The 16,846-nt window shown below is 42.7% G+C and overlaps 1 protein-coding gene across 1 annotated transcript in view; it reads right to left on the bottom strand.

Moving 5' to 3' along the window:
• Positions 1–2,865: 2,865 nt before the first annotated feature.
• The window catches only part of LOC136872405 (uncharacterized), a 465,041-nt gene continuing 451,060 nt past the window's right edge, over positions 2,866–16,846 (bottom strand). The window contains exon 5 of the mRNA XM_067146226.2: positions 2,866–3,035. Within this exon, the coding sequence (XP_067002327.1) occupies positions 2,958–3,035 (78 nt within the window). The 3' untranslated portion in view covers positions 2,866–2,957. The remainder of the gene's footprint in view (positions 3,036–16,846) is intronic.

Below are 16,846 nucleotides of genomic sequence, written 5' to 3'. Positions count from 1 at the left end.
TACAATGTAAATATAGGTTCAAATATTACATGCTATCAACAACGCCCTACTTCACTTTTTTTCTCTTCGTTGTATTTGTCAAATTCTTGAGCATGATATGAAGAGTGATGTATATGCACATTAAATATTTAACCACCTTTAGAACTTAAAATCAAATACAGAGAAAGACAATTTGTCCGCAATCTGTAAAAGATTGATTGATTGATTGATTGATTGATTGATTGATTGATTGATTGATTGATTGATTGATTGATTGATTGATTGATTGATTGATTGATTGATTGATTGATGTTTATTGTTTAAAGGGGTCTAACATCGAGGTCATCGGCCCCTAATGGTACGAAATGAGACGAAATGCAATTTAAAAGTACAAAATTCATCCACTGACTCGAATTCAAAACGTGATGATGAAGAATGAATTGATGAATATGAATTTAAAACAAGCAGTGGATAAGACGCGCAATGCCTAACATTCCCAGAAACAATATTACTGACCAAGGGACTGCTTCCAAAGCCCAATCCTGAATCGATGATGCTTGTGTGAATGGGTCAATATCTACGTCAACGATATCGCATAATGGCACTTATCGCGAGTAAAGTAGAAATATGATATTTCCCAAGCTGCGGCACTAATCAAATGTAGCGTAAACTCACAGTGTTCCAAACATTAAGGTACTACTCACAAGTATTATACGTCGTAAAGGTAACGCATACCTATGGTGTTTCTCACACAGTGGAGCCACTCATAGCCAACGCAAACCGATAAGTTTCCTCACCTAGGTGTACTAACCACACATCCCGTGGTGTTCCTCACATAGTGGGTACTAATCACTGGCAACGCAGACCCACGGTGTCGCTCATATAGTGGTACAACTCACAGGCAACGCCCAGACCCGTGGTGTTGCTCGCATGGGTACAACTCACAGGTACTGGAAAACCACACTGAACCCCCCTTGAGTGCTACGAATCACAAAACTATTCAGTACCTAACAGAGTGGTACTACTCGCAAGTAAAGTCGACCCATGGTGTTCCCCGCGTGATGGTACGAATTAAAAGCAGTTTCATGGTTCTAATTCAATCATCCCTTGGTCGCCCCTTTTAGTGGCCTCACGACAGGCAGGGGATACCGTGGGTGTATTATTTGTCTGCCTCCCCCACCCACATGGGGTGTGTGTTTGGTCCGCGAGAGGTATTTTATTTCCCTCAAGTCCGCCGGCAAGCCGGTTAGGACCCCCCCCCCCCCTATCCGCCACCTGGGACGCGCTACGTGGGAGTATTACCTCTCCCCCTGCTACGCCAGCGTAGTAGGTTCGTGGAATGTGGTAAATTACTTTCCATACGATTCACCTCAGTAGTTTGGGAACAGGCCCTGTTTCACCGGCCTAGTGCCCTTTAGGTTTTTAAGGTTTCACTATATTGGAGCACTGTACGCCTCCATTCAGTTTGTGTTTCGGGCCATTTAACCTGTTTCAATTTGTAAGTTGGGCCATGGAAGGCCAAAGAGTGATTTTTTTTTTTTTTGTTGCCTTGACTAGGCATGAGAAACTGAGAGCACTTTAGCTCTTTTCTAGTGTTGTAAAAGATGCCTCTGGGGGGGGGGGCTTGATATTTTAATTTTGAGAGGATGTGCTCTTTGAATTAGGGGATTTCTGCCCTTGTATAAATTTGTGCTCTTTTGTAAATTTGAGCTAGGAGCTCAGGAAAAGTAAAGTGAGGGCTTGAAGTCCACGATCTGTTAATACCACTAATCTTGTCCTTCCTAGACTTGTTTCATGTTTGCTACTTGTACCTGTAAAATTTGTATTTTTTGGAGTTTTTCCGTAGGTTGCAGGGTATAGCTATCAAATTGCCAAATTTCAAGTTTCTATCTCATGCTTAAGTAGGTAAACATTTATGTCAGTCAGTGATCCAACGGGTTTAATGTATATACGATTACTGTAGAAATGAACCTCGTATTTTTTCTATTATATTACCTGTATACATGAAGTGGGGATTTCAGACTACACATGCACATTTTATCTTGCTTCTTATGAGAGAATTAAATAAAATTATTGAAAATTATCTCAGCATTATGTTCTTATATCTCACATCGTGCATATTCATCTAACAGTGGGCACTTGTTTACCTCACATGTGAGGAGAAGTCAAAATGTAAGATTACAGAATATTTTTTAGGTGAACAGGTAAAGATGGGTCAAGGCAAGGAACACTCTCTTAATTCGGAATCACGCCTTTATTGGTTTAGCATACAGTAAAATTACTGAAGTTATTCAAGCATTTGTTGCAACTTAAAATGTGTGTTGCTTTTCCGCGAAAGTGTAAAGTGGCATCTTGATCATCAAACACCTCTAACTGATTTAGCGTACCCATTTCTTCTCTCTAGCTATGAGTTGTATTAACGAATGTAAATGATGATGATTAACTGTCACAATCATTCGAGTCTCTGGAAATTCACTGCACCAACCGCAGTGATGTTGCACGGAGATCACTGATTTCTGAGAAATAAACAGACAGCCTTACTTTTATGATTTATTCTCGTATAATCAATATTAAATTTGGCAGGGCACTTGTTGTGGTTTTCCTGCTAGCTAACTGATAAATCAAAGCCTTTCTAGAGTCAAACCAGGCAAATAATTAAACATATTTTGGCTTTATCATTGTCGTAAACGAATTTTCCACCACACTTTCGATATTACTCCTAAACTATACAGATACGCACTCAAATATTTTCTCCGTATACACTAGATATTCCATTATTTTTGTAACCACACGTACACACATTTTTGCACTACATGTTAAGATTGTTAACAAACAATCCATAGTTGGAACATTTAAACATTATGGTCATTTAGGCGAGGCTGCCAACCCGAAAGCCTGGGTGCTGCACTCTCCGCCCTGGGATGGCCAAAGAGAGGAATCTGACGTCCATCTTGGCAGTGAGATAGCGCAGAATGCTCTCACTTACAAGTGCCGAGCTTTATACTCTTTAGTGGACCCACTATCTTATCCGCCAGCTTGTACAGCTCATCCACAGTCTGAAACAGCGAGAAAAGAATATATCAGTAAACAAAAATGCCACATATATAACATATTTTACCTGCTATTATTTTTGCAAAATCCGTGCCGAAATATTGTTCTAAGAAACAGAGTTTTTGAAGCTCCTCCTGCCGCGGAGTAGTAGGACAAAGCGGATTCTAAATCGCTGTCAGCAACCGAGGTCTAGTAGTGTAGCAATGCAGGTCCCAATGCGAGGTCATTGGCCCTTAGTAAAGTAAGTGTGCAATGTCGATTTGCGGATTTTGCATAAGTGAGCGAGCCTAATATCACAGCCGCTATCTTGGAGGGGCCTAACTTTACAGGACGTAGTTTTACTGCTAGGTGCCCTTCCCGACGCTATTTTAAGTAGTAGACCAACACGTAAGGAGACGGCAATGGGCGATTGCGCTAGATGGCGGCTATACACGGCTTCTCATGGAGAAAGCTGCCGGCCATGGGCGATGGTCGTAAAGATGGCAGCAGTGAGGTTAGCGATGCTCTATTATCCTTAAAAGTGAGGTTAGGATCCGTCAAGATGATAGCTGTCACCTTGACAGCTGTTACAAGAGCACGTGGCCAAACACGTAGCTTTGTTTTCAAACAAGAACACGTGGTCGTAACATCATGGTCACGTGGTATGCTGCGTCAGCACGCGAAGTTCAAAATCTACGCCGATGTGGTTAGAACTTGTCAAAGTCACTTTTAAGGACAATAGAGCATCGCTAACCTCACTACTGCCATCATCACGCCGCTAAACCTCACTGCTGCCACCTTATGCACGTAGCCCTTTATCCCTAGGATGAGGAGGAGGAGGACAAGGAAAAGTCATTTTACATTTTTGTCCTTCTAACAAGATGTCTTTAGCCCTTTAGCCCATTAGCCATTTAGCCCTTTATCCCTAGGAAAAAGTGGAGGAGGAGGAAGAGTCATTTTACCCTTTTGCCCGTCTAATAAGATGTGAACCCCGAGTTCCATTCCCTATCATGTGTGTAGCAAGAATTTTTTCGGGTCAAGGCACTAGGCGTTCTGTTTAATTTCGCTCCTGCATAATCTACAAGCCTATAACCTATGCCAAGAGACTGAAATGATATGTTTCTGAACCGATATTTCATGTTACATGTTTAAGCTATAATTTGTTTGACTGCCAGGGGTTTAAATGTAACCAATATATTTCTTATAGCGCTACGCGTACTGTTTATTCCACTTTCCTCATGAGCTACATGCATATAACCCATGCCAACAGACTGAAATAGTATATATCCGAACCAAAATTTCAAGTTACATGTTTATGTGATAATTTGTTCGATTGCTAGGGCTTAAGTGTAACCAATGTATTTCTTATGGCACTGGGCGTTCTATTTAGTTTCACTTTCCGCGTGAACTACATACTTATAACCTATGCCAACAGATTCAGATAATACATTTCCGAACCGAAATTTCAAGTTACATGTTTATCCGATAATTGTTTCGACTGCTAGGGGCTTAAATGTAACCAATGTATTCCTTGATGATGATGCTTGTTGTTTAAAGGGGCCTAACATCGAGGTCATCGGCCCCTAATGGTACGAAATGAAACGACAAAGTAAAAGTTCAAAATCATCCACTGACCAAAATAAAAAATGCTATGAAGAATGAATGAATGAATGAATGAATGAATGAATGAATGAACGAACATGAATTTAAAACAATCAGTGGATCCGTCTCAAAAAACTATCATAGTTAATAATAGTACAGACCAAGGGACCACTTCCAAAGCACAATCCTGAATCGAGAATGCTTGGTGTCTAAATGGGTCCAAAATACAGATCAAAGGCCCCTCAGAATGATACTTATCGCTTGTAATGTAGAACCATGGTATCCGTCCTGTTGCGGTAATAATCAAAAGTAGCAGAAACTTGCGGTATTCCACATATTATTGTACTACTCAGAGGTTATGAAATTCGACGTATAATACAGACCTATGTTTTTCTCACTTTGCGGCGCCATTTACAGGCAACGCAAACCTATGGTGTTCATCACATGAGAGTACTAACCACAGGGACCTCTCCCTATCCCGTGGTGTTCCTCATATAGTGGGTACTAATCACAGGCAAGGCAGAACCATGGTAGCTATCATCCCATGGTCCCGCTCATATGGTGGTACTAATCACAGGTACTGCAAAAGCCGACCGCGCGGTGCTCCTGTGTGCTACTAATCATAAACCTATTTCGTACCTAATATAGTGGTACTACGCACAAGTAAAAGCGACCCTTGGTGTTCTCCGCGTGGTGGTACTAATCACATGTAGTTTCATGGTTCGAATGCAATCATCCCTTGGTCGCCCCTTTTAGTCGCCTCTCACGACAGGCAGGGAATACCGTGGGTGTATTATTCGTCTGCCTCCCCCACCCACAGGGGTATGTGTTTGGTCCGCGAGAGGTATTTTATTTCCCTCAAGTCCGCCGGCAAGCCGGTTAGGACCCCCCTATCCGCCACCTGGGACGCGCCACGTGGGAGTATCACCTCTCCCCCTGCTACGCCTGCGTACTGTAGCACGTTCGTGGAATGTATTCCTTATGGCACTAGGCGTTCTGATAAGACTCATCTATAGCCGAGACTATGTATAGCCGCCATCTTGGGCAATCGCCCATAGACGTCATCTTTCTCCATAAGAGGCCATGTATAGCCTCCATCTTGTAAATCGCCCATGGCCGGCATCTTTCTCCATAAGAAGCCGTGTATAGCCGCCATCTTGCGCAATCGCCCATGGACGTCAGCTTTCTCCATAAGCGCTCATGTATAGCCGCCATCTTGTGCAAACGCCCATGGCCTGCATTTTTCTCCATAAGAAACCGTGTATAGCCACCATATTGCGCAATCGCCCATGGCCGGCATCTTTCTTCACAAGAAGCCGTGTATAGCCACCATCTTGCGCAATCGCCCATGGCCGGCATCTTTCTTCACAAGAAGCCGTGTATAGCCGCCATCTTGCGCAATCGCTTATGGCCGTCTCCTTACGTATTGACCTACTACTTAACCCTCTACTGCATACAGTTGCCTTTAGGCAACAAATAACTTTTCACCTGTATAAATGGATAAATATTGTAGACAGAGGTAGTTTTACGGCGCACCTTCAACTGTACAATCAATTAAACACATATCCCAGTGATGCCTTGTAGTTTTTTTTTACATAACATAAGACAAAACAGCCCTACAACCAAAGGTACTCCTTCCACCCCGTCAACATCCACGCGAACCAACCACCGTTTATTTTACGTGGGCCCTCCCCATCACATTACCACAAGCTTCAGGAGTACCTCTGGCTCAACCTCAAAGACATTACCGACCTACGGTTCTGCAAGTTGTACTTGCGCCTTGCAGTACGTACCCATGGTCAGTAGGTAGTAATGTTCGGTCTTTGAATGTTAAAAGCTTAGCGTAAAATCGTGAAAAATCGTATATATATTCAACTATGATGATGATGATGGTGATGATGATGATGCTTGTTGTTTAAAGGGGCCTAACATCGAGGTCATCGGCCCCTAATGGTACGAAATGAAAGAACAAAAATGTCAATTTCATCCACTGACCAAAAAAATAATAATGTCGTCATGAAGAATGAATGGATGGACATGAACCCAACAAAAAAAGGAAACAAACAACCAAAATACAGTGGATCAGACTCAAAGATCATACATAATTGATTACTGACCAAGGGACCACTCATAAAGCACGATGATGCTTGATGTCGAAAGGGGTGCAAAATCCATGTCAAAGGCCCCACAGAATGGTACATGTCGCGAGTAAAGTAGAACCATGGTATTAGCATGTTGGGGTACTAATCAAAAGTAGCGAAACTCACGGTGTTCCACACAAGACGGTACTACTCACAAGTATTGTACTTCGTACAGGTAAGGCAGACCTATGGTGTTTCTCACACAATGGCGCCACTCATAGCCAACGCAAACCAATGAGTTTCCTCACCTAGGTGTACTAGGCACGGATGCCGGTCCCACGGGCCCCGTGGTGTTCCTCACAGAGTGGATACTAATCAAAGGCAACGCAGACCCACGGTGTCGCTCATATAGTGGTACAACTCACAGGCTACGCCCAGACCCGCGGTGGTGCTCACATGGGTACGACGCACGGGTACTGGAAACCCCCAGGCCACGCTCATGACTACTACTAAACACAAACCCATTTCGTACCGAACATAGTGGTACAACTCGCAAGTACAGGCAACCCATGGTGTTCCCCGCGTGATGGTACGAATCAAAAGTAGTTTCATGGTTCTAATTCAATCATCCCTTGGTCGCCCCTTTTAGTCGCCTCTCACGACAGGCAGGGGATACCGTGGGTGTATTATTCGTCAGCCTCCCCCACCCACAGGGGGTGTGTGTTTGGTCCGCGAGAGGTATTTTATTTCCCTCAAGTCCGCCGGCAAGCCGGTTAGGATCCCCCTATCCGCCACCTGGGACGCGCCTTTGGGACTATCCCCTCTCCCCCTGCTACGCCTGCGTAGCAGGTTCGTGGTATTCAACTATGGCAATCCACATCACATATGAGTGTTAAGCTATTAACCCCAGTTAAGAATTGCTGGTACATCTAATACACTGAACTTATGTTGAATATTAAAGCTTGAAATTTTCTTCACCAAACGAAAACGAAAAATAATTCATGCAGTGGAGGGTTAAAATAGCGTCGGGAAGGACACCTAGCCGTTAAACTACGTCCTCTATAGTTAGGCCCCTCCAAGATTGCGGCTGTGAGGTTAGGCTTGCTCTCTTAGGCGTCGGGAAGGGGAACTAGCCGTTAAGGTAAGGTTGGGCCCCTCAAAATAACGACTGTGAAGTTAGGCTTGCTCTCTTATGAAAAATCCGCAATACGTCATTGCACACCTACTATACTAGAGGTCAATGACCTCGTATTGGAACCTGCATTGCTACACCACTAGACCTTGGGTGCTGACTCAGCAAAAAAGGGCTGACTCAGCGATTTAGAAACCGCTTTGTCCTACTGCTCCGCGGCCCAGACTGTAAGTTCACAAGACAAAAACATCCAAGAGCGTCCGAGATATGTTAATATGGAATATCCATATGCGGCCAGACTTAGATGTTAGCAATTAACTCTGCTCAAGAGGTAAGACGCAAATAAGAAATTATATATATTGTTAACTTCATGCGATGTGTAGTAAGTAGTTGTAAGAGGACAGTTATTCAAGTTGTTCCCTGGTATGCCACTTACTGACCCGGTAGAAGTCAACGACATGCTTCTTATGGTGTTCTGTCAATCGCCACTAGTGTCAATCGCTTCCAGTCCATTGGTCCAATCCAGCTGTACACCATGGACAATCGCCCCTAGAATGAGCCGTTCTCATTAAGGAGTATTCCCAAGGGTTTTCCCGACCAACTCTCATTGCCATTTAAATCCAGCAGAGTACGGCGGGCCAGCTACGTACGGGGAAGTGTTAGATTGAATCTGTGAATCCATCAGATGTCTTCAGGTTAGGTTAGGTTAGCTCTTCCCGTGACTGTTCGTTGAAACTTCCATATCAGGCACAACTAGAATTCACCAGCTAATTATGAGGATAACACTATAACACTCGGAGCAAAAATGAGAAGTAGTGGGGCTGGAGAGCAAGTGCAATTTTTGGAGTGAAATGGTTAGTCCTGTGGAATTTCCCGTGGTTATTCCACCGGTCATTGCCTCAGCGGAGGTAGTCGGACAGTGAGCCACACACAGATGTAAACAGATAATGGACTGGGAGCCATTGACACTTGTAGAGAATGACTGCATTATCCCATACGGCACCATGGCATTGCAAGCTGATGACGAGAGAATCTCCATGTTAAATGATTACGGTACATGTTGGAAGATTGTGTCGCGCGTGTTGCCAGATCACCCTCACTGCACCAAATCCCCCCCCCCCCCCTCCTTCCCACATCAAGACCTGGACAAAGCTGAAGGTTCCAAAATGCCGAGCAAGGAAGGCCACCTCGCTTGATGATGATGATGATTATGATGCTTGTTTAAAGGGGCTTAACATCTAGGTCATCGGCCCCTAATGATTCGAAATGAGACGAAATGTAATGAAAAATTTAAATGTCCAAAATCCTCCTCTGACCAGAATTACAAACGTGAGGACGAAGAATGATGATGATGATGATGATGATGATGATGCTTGTTGTTTTAAGGGGCCTAACATCGAAGGTCATCGGCCCCTAATGGAACGAGATGGACGACATGATATATGACAGTTAAAATTTTAAAATGTATCCACTGACTAGAGTTTTAAAAAATGGTGATGAAAAATGAGTTTGAGATTACAACAATCAGTGGATCTAATTCGCAATGCCTTATTTTGGAATAAGAGAAAATACAGGAGACAAAGAAATAAGGCATTGCCGACTAGTACAGATACATAATTTACGTTAGACGTTAAAATAACACATTAAAATACGCAAAGCAAACTAAAATGAAGTCAATAGGATAAAAGCGCAATTGACATAAATACACTAGCACAAAGGACATCATTACATAAGATAAAACAGACCACTATTCCTCATAAAGCGAATGACGAGGTCTGCTGAGGGAGATGGTACGCGGGAGTTTTAGACTACGGCGCAGATCGACCAGGTCCACGCACTCCGTAAGGATGTGTACCACGGTAAGATGGTCGCCGCAGGTACACACCGGAGGGGGTTCTCCTTTCAGTAGATGGGAGTGCGTCAAGATACCGTGGCCGATCCGAAGGCGACATAATACCACTGCTTCCCTCCGAGAAGCCCGAAGGGAAGTCCTCCATACCTTCGTTGTTCCTATTATCGCTCTCAGCTTATTGGGAAGTGGAATGGGACGAAGAATGAATGAATGGATGGATATGCATTTAAAACAATCAGTGGATCCGACCCGCAATGCCTCACATTTCCAGAAACTAGCATTAAACAATAGTATTACTGACCAATGGACTGCTTCTAAAGCACAATACTGAATCTATGATGCTTGTAGTCTAAACGGGTCCAGAATCCAAGTCATCGGCCCCGCATAATGGTGTTTATGACTAGGAAAATAGAACCATGGTATTTGTCATGTTGCGGTACTAATCAAAAGTAGCGTAGACTCGCGGTATTCCACACATTATGCTACTATTACTCACAGGTAATGTAATGCGAACATGTAACACAGACCTATGGTGTTACTTACATTGCGGTGCCATTTAAAGGCAACGCAAACCTATGGTTTTCCTCACATAGTGGGTACTAATCACAGGCTAGGCAGACCATAGTAGTACTAATCACAGGTACTGTAAAACCCAGTCGGAAGCACACACTGTCACTACTAATGACAAACCTATTGTGTACACTACGAGCAAGTAAAAGCGACCCATGGTGTTCCCTGCGTGATGGTACTAATTACAAGTAGTCTCATGGTTCTAGTTCGATCATCATTTGGTCGCCCCTTTTAGTCGTCTCTTACGACTGGCAGGGGATACTGTGGGTGTATTCTTCGCCTACGATTGGTGCTGATAAAATGACAACGGAACGAGATAGCAAATTACCTTCTTGAAATTATTTATCAGTGTGGCCAACCCACCACCGCTGATACACCTGGTTCACGTGTATATATTGCAATTTGCTTTACGTCTCACCGATAGCGATATGTCTTTTGGTGTCCAAATCTAACTAAAGTGGGGAAATTAGAATTTATGTTACAGCAAGTGAATGTGATAGTAATCCCCAAATGTCAACAGAGGATATTGCCGTCATCCGGGGCATCTTTTTAATTACAGAGCCAAGATATAATATTTAATTAGTTACTGAGTTTCAAAGCAGTTTCTAGAAAACTAATAAAGGGAATAAAATGGAATTCATATAGTACCCTCTTAACATCAAATGTTTAAAGTCTTTAACAGTAATTCTGAAGTGTTTTATTTCATTCTGGCAGCCATTCACAAAGAGCTTCATATAAATATTTTATCAAAGGAAGCTCTAAATGATCAAAGAACAACAAGGCAGAATAGCTGGGATCCTCCAATCGTGCTTCCAATCCAACAGGTCATACACCAATTTACCTTACTTGTGAAAAATAATAAATTTGCAGGGAAAAATGTCCGGTGATCCAACAACGTCCAAATGCAACTTTATAAGCGACATGGCAAGAAATCCCTCAAGATGACATTCGGAGGTTGTTTGCTTCTACGCAACACCGAAAACAAGAGTGCATTCGTGCCCATGGGTTCATATCTCATACTGACGATGATGATGATTATTATGATGATGGACAGTTCAAAATGGACTGAATATTTAATCATTTATCTCCTGGTATATGATGAACATCTCCACAAAGTTTGATCAATATCGGAGGGGTATATTTCTTGGTGTAATACTTTCCATTTCCACTAGTGTATATACAGTATAAGTCAACACAGATGTCCAAAAATATTGCCTTGCGTGAATCCTCTCTTAATAATTACAGGATTATATAACACCTCACCTACACTATATCAAGTTTAGCCACCCATTCAGTCACATTTTTGTCTATTTCAATAGACCTCTTTTTCGTCAATAATATTTGATGATCTACTCGGTCAAAGGCCTTGGATAGGTCAATAGTGGTAGACTACATTCAATTTGATCTCCTGAATCGAGAAAATCTGCTTGATGATGATGATGATGATGATGATGATGATGATGATGATGATGATGCTTGTTTTTTAAAGTGGCCTAACATCGAGGTTATCGGACCCTAATGGTAGGAAATGAGACGAAATGGAATAACGAATTAAAAGTCTAAAATTCTCCACTGTCCAGAATTCAAAGCGTGAGGACGAAGAATCAAGGGATGGACATGAATTTAAAACAATCAGAGATGCGTCCCGCAATGACTTACATTCACAGAAACTGGCGTAAAACAATATGATTACTGACCAAGGGACTGCTGCTAGAGCATAACACTGAACCGATGATGCTTGCAGTCTAAAGGGGGTCCAAAATCCAAGTTATCGGGCCCTCATAACGGTACTTATCGCTAGGAAAGTAGAACCACGGTAATTGTCATGTTGCGGTACTAATCAAAAGTAGCAGAGACTCGCGGTATTCCACACATTATGGTACTACTCACAGGTTATGAAATTCGACATATAATACAGACCTATGGTTTTTCTCACATTGCGGCGCCATTTATAGGCAACGCAAATCTATGGTGTTCATCACATAAGAGTACTAACCACAGGGACCTCTCCCTATCACGTGGTGCTCCTCATACAGTGGATACTAATCATAGGCAATGCAGAACCATGGTTGCTATAATCCCAAGGTCCTGCTCATATGGTGATACTAATCACAGGTACTGCAAAAGCCGACCGCACGGTGTTCCTGTGTACTAATAATCACAAATCTATTTGGTACCTAATATAGTGGTACTACGCGCAAGTAAAAGCGACCCATGGTGTTCTCCGCGTGGTGGTACTAATCACAAGTATTTTCATGGTGCCAAGACAATCATCCCTTGGTCGCCCCTTTTAGTCGCCTCTTACGACAGGCAGGGGATACCGATGATGATGCTTGTTGTTTAAGGGGCCTCACATCTAGGTCATCGGCCCCTGATGGTATGAAATGAGACGAAATGCAATGACAAAATAAAAGCACAAAATTCTCCACTGACCAGAATTCAAAACGTGAGGACGAAAAATGAACGGATGGATATGAGGTTAAAACAATCAGTAGCGCCGACCCGCAATGCCTCAGCCTCAGAAAATCTCGAAAACAATAGTAATACTGACCAAGGGACTGCTTCTATAGCTCAATACTGAACCAATAATGCTTGGAAGCTAGAGGGGTCCAAAATATAGGTCAGCGGCCTCTCATAATGGTACTTATTGCTTGGAAAGTAGAACCATGTTATTTGACATGGTGCGGTACTAATCAACAGTATCGTAGACTCGCGGTATTCCACACATTATGGTACTACTCACAGGTTATGAAATTCGCACGTGTTAAACAGACCTATGGTTTTACACATGGCGGTGCCAATTACAGGCAACGCAAACCTATGGTTGTCATCACTTAAGTGTACTAACTACAGGGACTCGTACTATCCCGTGGTGTTCCTCATATAGTGGGTACTAATCATAGGCAAGCCAGAACCCTGGTGTCGCTCATATAGTGCTACTAATCACAGGTACCCTAAAAGCATGACCGCACGGTACTCCTGATTGCTACTGATCACAAACCTATTTGGTACCTAATATAGTGGTACTACGAGCAAGTAATAGCGACCCATGATGTTCCCCGCGTGGTGGTACTAATCACAAGTAGTTTCATGGCTCTAATCCAATCATCACTTGGTCGCCCCTATTAGTCGCCTCTACGACAGGCAGGAGATACCGTGGGTGTATTCTACATGTGCGTCCCCCACCCACAGGGGGTTGTGTGTTTGGTCCGCGAAAGGTATTTTATTTCCCTCAAGTCCGCCGGTAAGCCGGTTAGGACCCCCCTATCCGCCACCTGGGACTTGCCACGTGGGAGTATCACCTCTCCCCCTACTACGCCAGCGTAGTAGGTTCGTGGTAGAAATCTGCTATACCTTGCTGAAATCCTACAAGTTGAGCCTTACAGGAATAACCGTTTTTAAACCCGAAGTACCTTCCATCAATCCTACTCCTAATTCCGATAACATGTCTAATATAATCAGAAGGAATGCTTTCCCAAAATTTACATGTAACACACGAAAAGCTGGCCTGCCTCTATTTATTCACTTTAAATTTATAACTCTATTCTTTATACACTGGGAGAGTTGGCCGTGCGCTGAGGGGCGCGCAACTGTGAGCTTGCATCCGGAAGATAGTGAGTTCGAACTCCGCTTTCGGCAGCCATCAAGATGGTTTTCTGTGGTTTCCCATTTTCAACTTGGCAAATGCTGGGGCTCTACCTTAATTAAAGCTACGAGCGCTTTCTTCCAACTCCTAGGCCTTTCCTATCCCATCGTCGCCATAAAACCTGTTTGTGTCGGTGCGACGTAAGGCAAATAGTAAAAATAAAAATAAAAAAATCGAAAAAAGGTAAAATTTACAACTCTCCATTCATTTGATATAGCTCCTTCTTGGAAACAGTAATCAAATAAATATTTTAGATATGGGACTATATCCAAACCTACTGCCTTTAGTATTTCGCGAGAAATCTTATAAAACCTAGTTGCTATTCTAGCTTTTGTATTTTTTGTAAATATCGTTATCAAAGTTAAATTTCGGTGCTTCTCCAGTATTAATCACCTCCTCTACCTGAATACTTATGCCTTGCGTAAATCCTCGCATACACACTCCGCTTGGTCATTTATAATTCCTGAAATGTCCTCCCCCGAACCCATTTCTGCCCTAAAGTACCTCTACCTCCCTTTCCATTCTTAGCTAAAACTCATGACTGCCAATAACGCTTGCTGTCATATAATTCTTGGTTGACTTCTTCCCTAAAGTCAATTTTCTGTGAAGTTCCTTTAATTTCTCCTCACTTCCACAAATATTCCTAACTCTATTTCTTTCCGACCTTCACTTCCTGCTTTATCCGGACATGTCTTCTTTTTTAGACCATTATCCGTGTGATTTAAGAAATGCGAAATGTTCTTTTTTTTTTTGATTCGGCTTATTTTGAGGTAATCTGTTTTACTAATTCGTTTCTACAAGAAATCTTAATTACGCGACGGCATCATCGATATCGTGTCGATATATCGAAATGTGATTATGGATATAGAGTACATGCAATTACTATATGCATGCCTTGTGTTGTGATAATAGATGCTACGCTTCTCTCCCAACAATGCCCCATCAGAACACTGTTATGCTAATGCATGAAAGCTGACAACGTGACAAGCGACAGAAGAAAACCGGGATTTGAAGGAAGTCTTTCTTAAATGATTTGCGCTGAAAAGTGATAACTGTGATGTTGAAAATACATTCTGAATTTGCAAGGTAAATCTAAATCCTTTCAAATTCATGATGTGAAATATTTTGATCAGTTCTGCAATTTCAAACAATTCCTGAATGCGAGTAGTGCTCGCCCTGAATTTTAATAAGTTACCTTGTAATCAGAAATGGGCAAAATATTTCAATTTACGTAAATTAGTTTATTGTAGTTCAGAGTAACTAAAAATTGAAGAATACCATGCAAATATTTAATTCATCTTAGTAGAATGGACTGATAATAGGAACCGTTTCAAAGTAGAATCTTTGAAAATCCTCCTAATGATTCAATGTAATATAAAAAGAACACATACCGGGTGAGTCAGCCGCGCCTGACGTTTCAGCTTTTAGGCATTCCGACGAACATCAGTGAGGTGGTGGTCGATTTTCCTTTGCCGTATACCAAGCTACAGTCGCCTTGATAGCACTTACTGCGTCATCACTGCACGACTTTTGCAAAAACATGTATCTGACAGGTATTTACACAATATCAAACTGTCCTACGGTTATGTATAATGTAAGTGCTAATTATAAGCTTTCGATTTGTTATGAAATTATCGCTAAGAGCGATGGCATACAGATAGAAAACGTATGTAAGTTAGTTTTACACCAGGTAAGCTTTCTGATAAACTGATGGCAACAGTCACCGTGGTGTAGTGGACTAACCACAGACGTGTTAACGCATGTTGCGCTGGTAGGTGGATTCGAATCCCATGAGCGATACATATTTTTGATGATGATGATGATGATGATGCTTATTATTTAAAGGGGCCTAACATCGAGGTCATCGGCCCCTAATGGTAAGAAATGAAATAACAAAAAGTTCAAATTCATCCACTGACCAAAATAAAATAAAAAATGTCAAGAAGAATGAATGAATGGTCATGAACCCTACAAAAAAAACAGAAAACAAACAAAAAACAGTGGATCAGACTCAAAAAGATGGTAGGTAATTAGAGTATTACTGACCAAGGGACCATTTATAAAGCACAATGATGCTTGATGTCTGAAGGGGTGCTAAATTCACGTCTAAGGCCCCTCAGAATGGTACATGTCGCGAGTAAAGTAGAACCATGATATTTGTCATTTGGGGGTACTGATCAAAAGTAGCGAAGACTCACGGTGGTCCACACAAGATGGTACTACTCACAAGTATTGCAATTCGTACAGGGAACGCAGACCTATGGTGTTGCTCACACAATGGCGCCACTCATAGCCAACGCAAACCGGTAAGGTTCCTCACCTAGGTGTACTAGTCACGGGCGCCGGTATTCCCGTGGTGTTCCTCACATAGTGGGTACCAATCACAGGCAACGCTGACCCACGGTGCCGCTCATGTAGCGGTACAACTCACAGGCTACGCCCAGACCCGCGGTGTTGCTCACATGGGTACAACGCACGGGTACTGAAATCCACTAGGCCAGGCTTTTTACTGCAACTAATCACAAACCTATTTCGTACCAATTTAGTGATACTACTCGCAAGTACATGCAACCTATAGTGTTCCCCGCATGATGGTACGAATCAAGAGTAGTTTCATGGTTTTAATTCAATCATCCCTTGGTCGCCGCTTGTAGTCGCCTCTTACGACAGGCAGGGGATACCGCGGGTGTATTCTACAGGTGCGTCCCCCACCCGAAAGGGGTAGTGTGTTTGGTCCGCGAGAGGTATTTTATTTCCCTCAAGTCCGCCGGCAAGCCGGTTAGGACCCCCCTATCCGCCACCTGGGACGCGCCACGTGGAAGTATCACCTCTTCCCCTGCTACGCCTGCGTAGCAGGTTCGTGGATACCTATTTTTATTCACATTTTAAACTTTTAGGATCAAATAAGGGGCCATTCGTGCCACATTCGACCAACAGCATGCATGTTGGATGTG

Source organism: Anabrus simplex, chromosome 4 (genome assembly GCF_040414725.1).
Source record: "Anabrus simplex isolate iqAnaSimp1 chromosome 4, ASM4041472v1, whole genome shotgun sequence".
NCBI lineage: Eukaryota > Metazoa > Arthropoda > Insecta > Orthoptera > Tettigoniidae > Anabrus > Anabrus simplex.
This window is presented reverse-complemented; position numbering and strand designations above follow the sequence as displayed.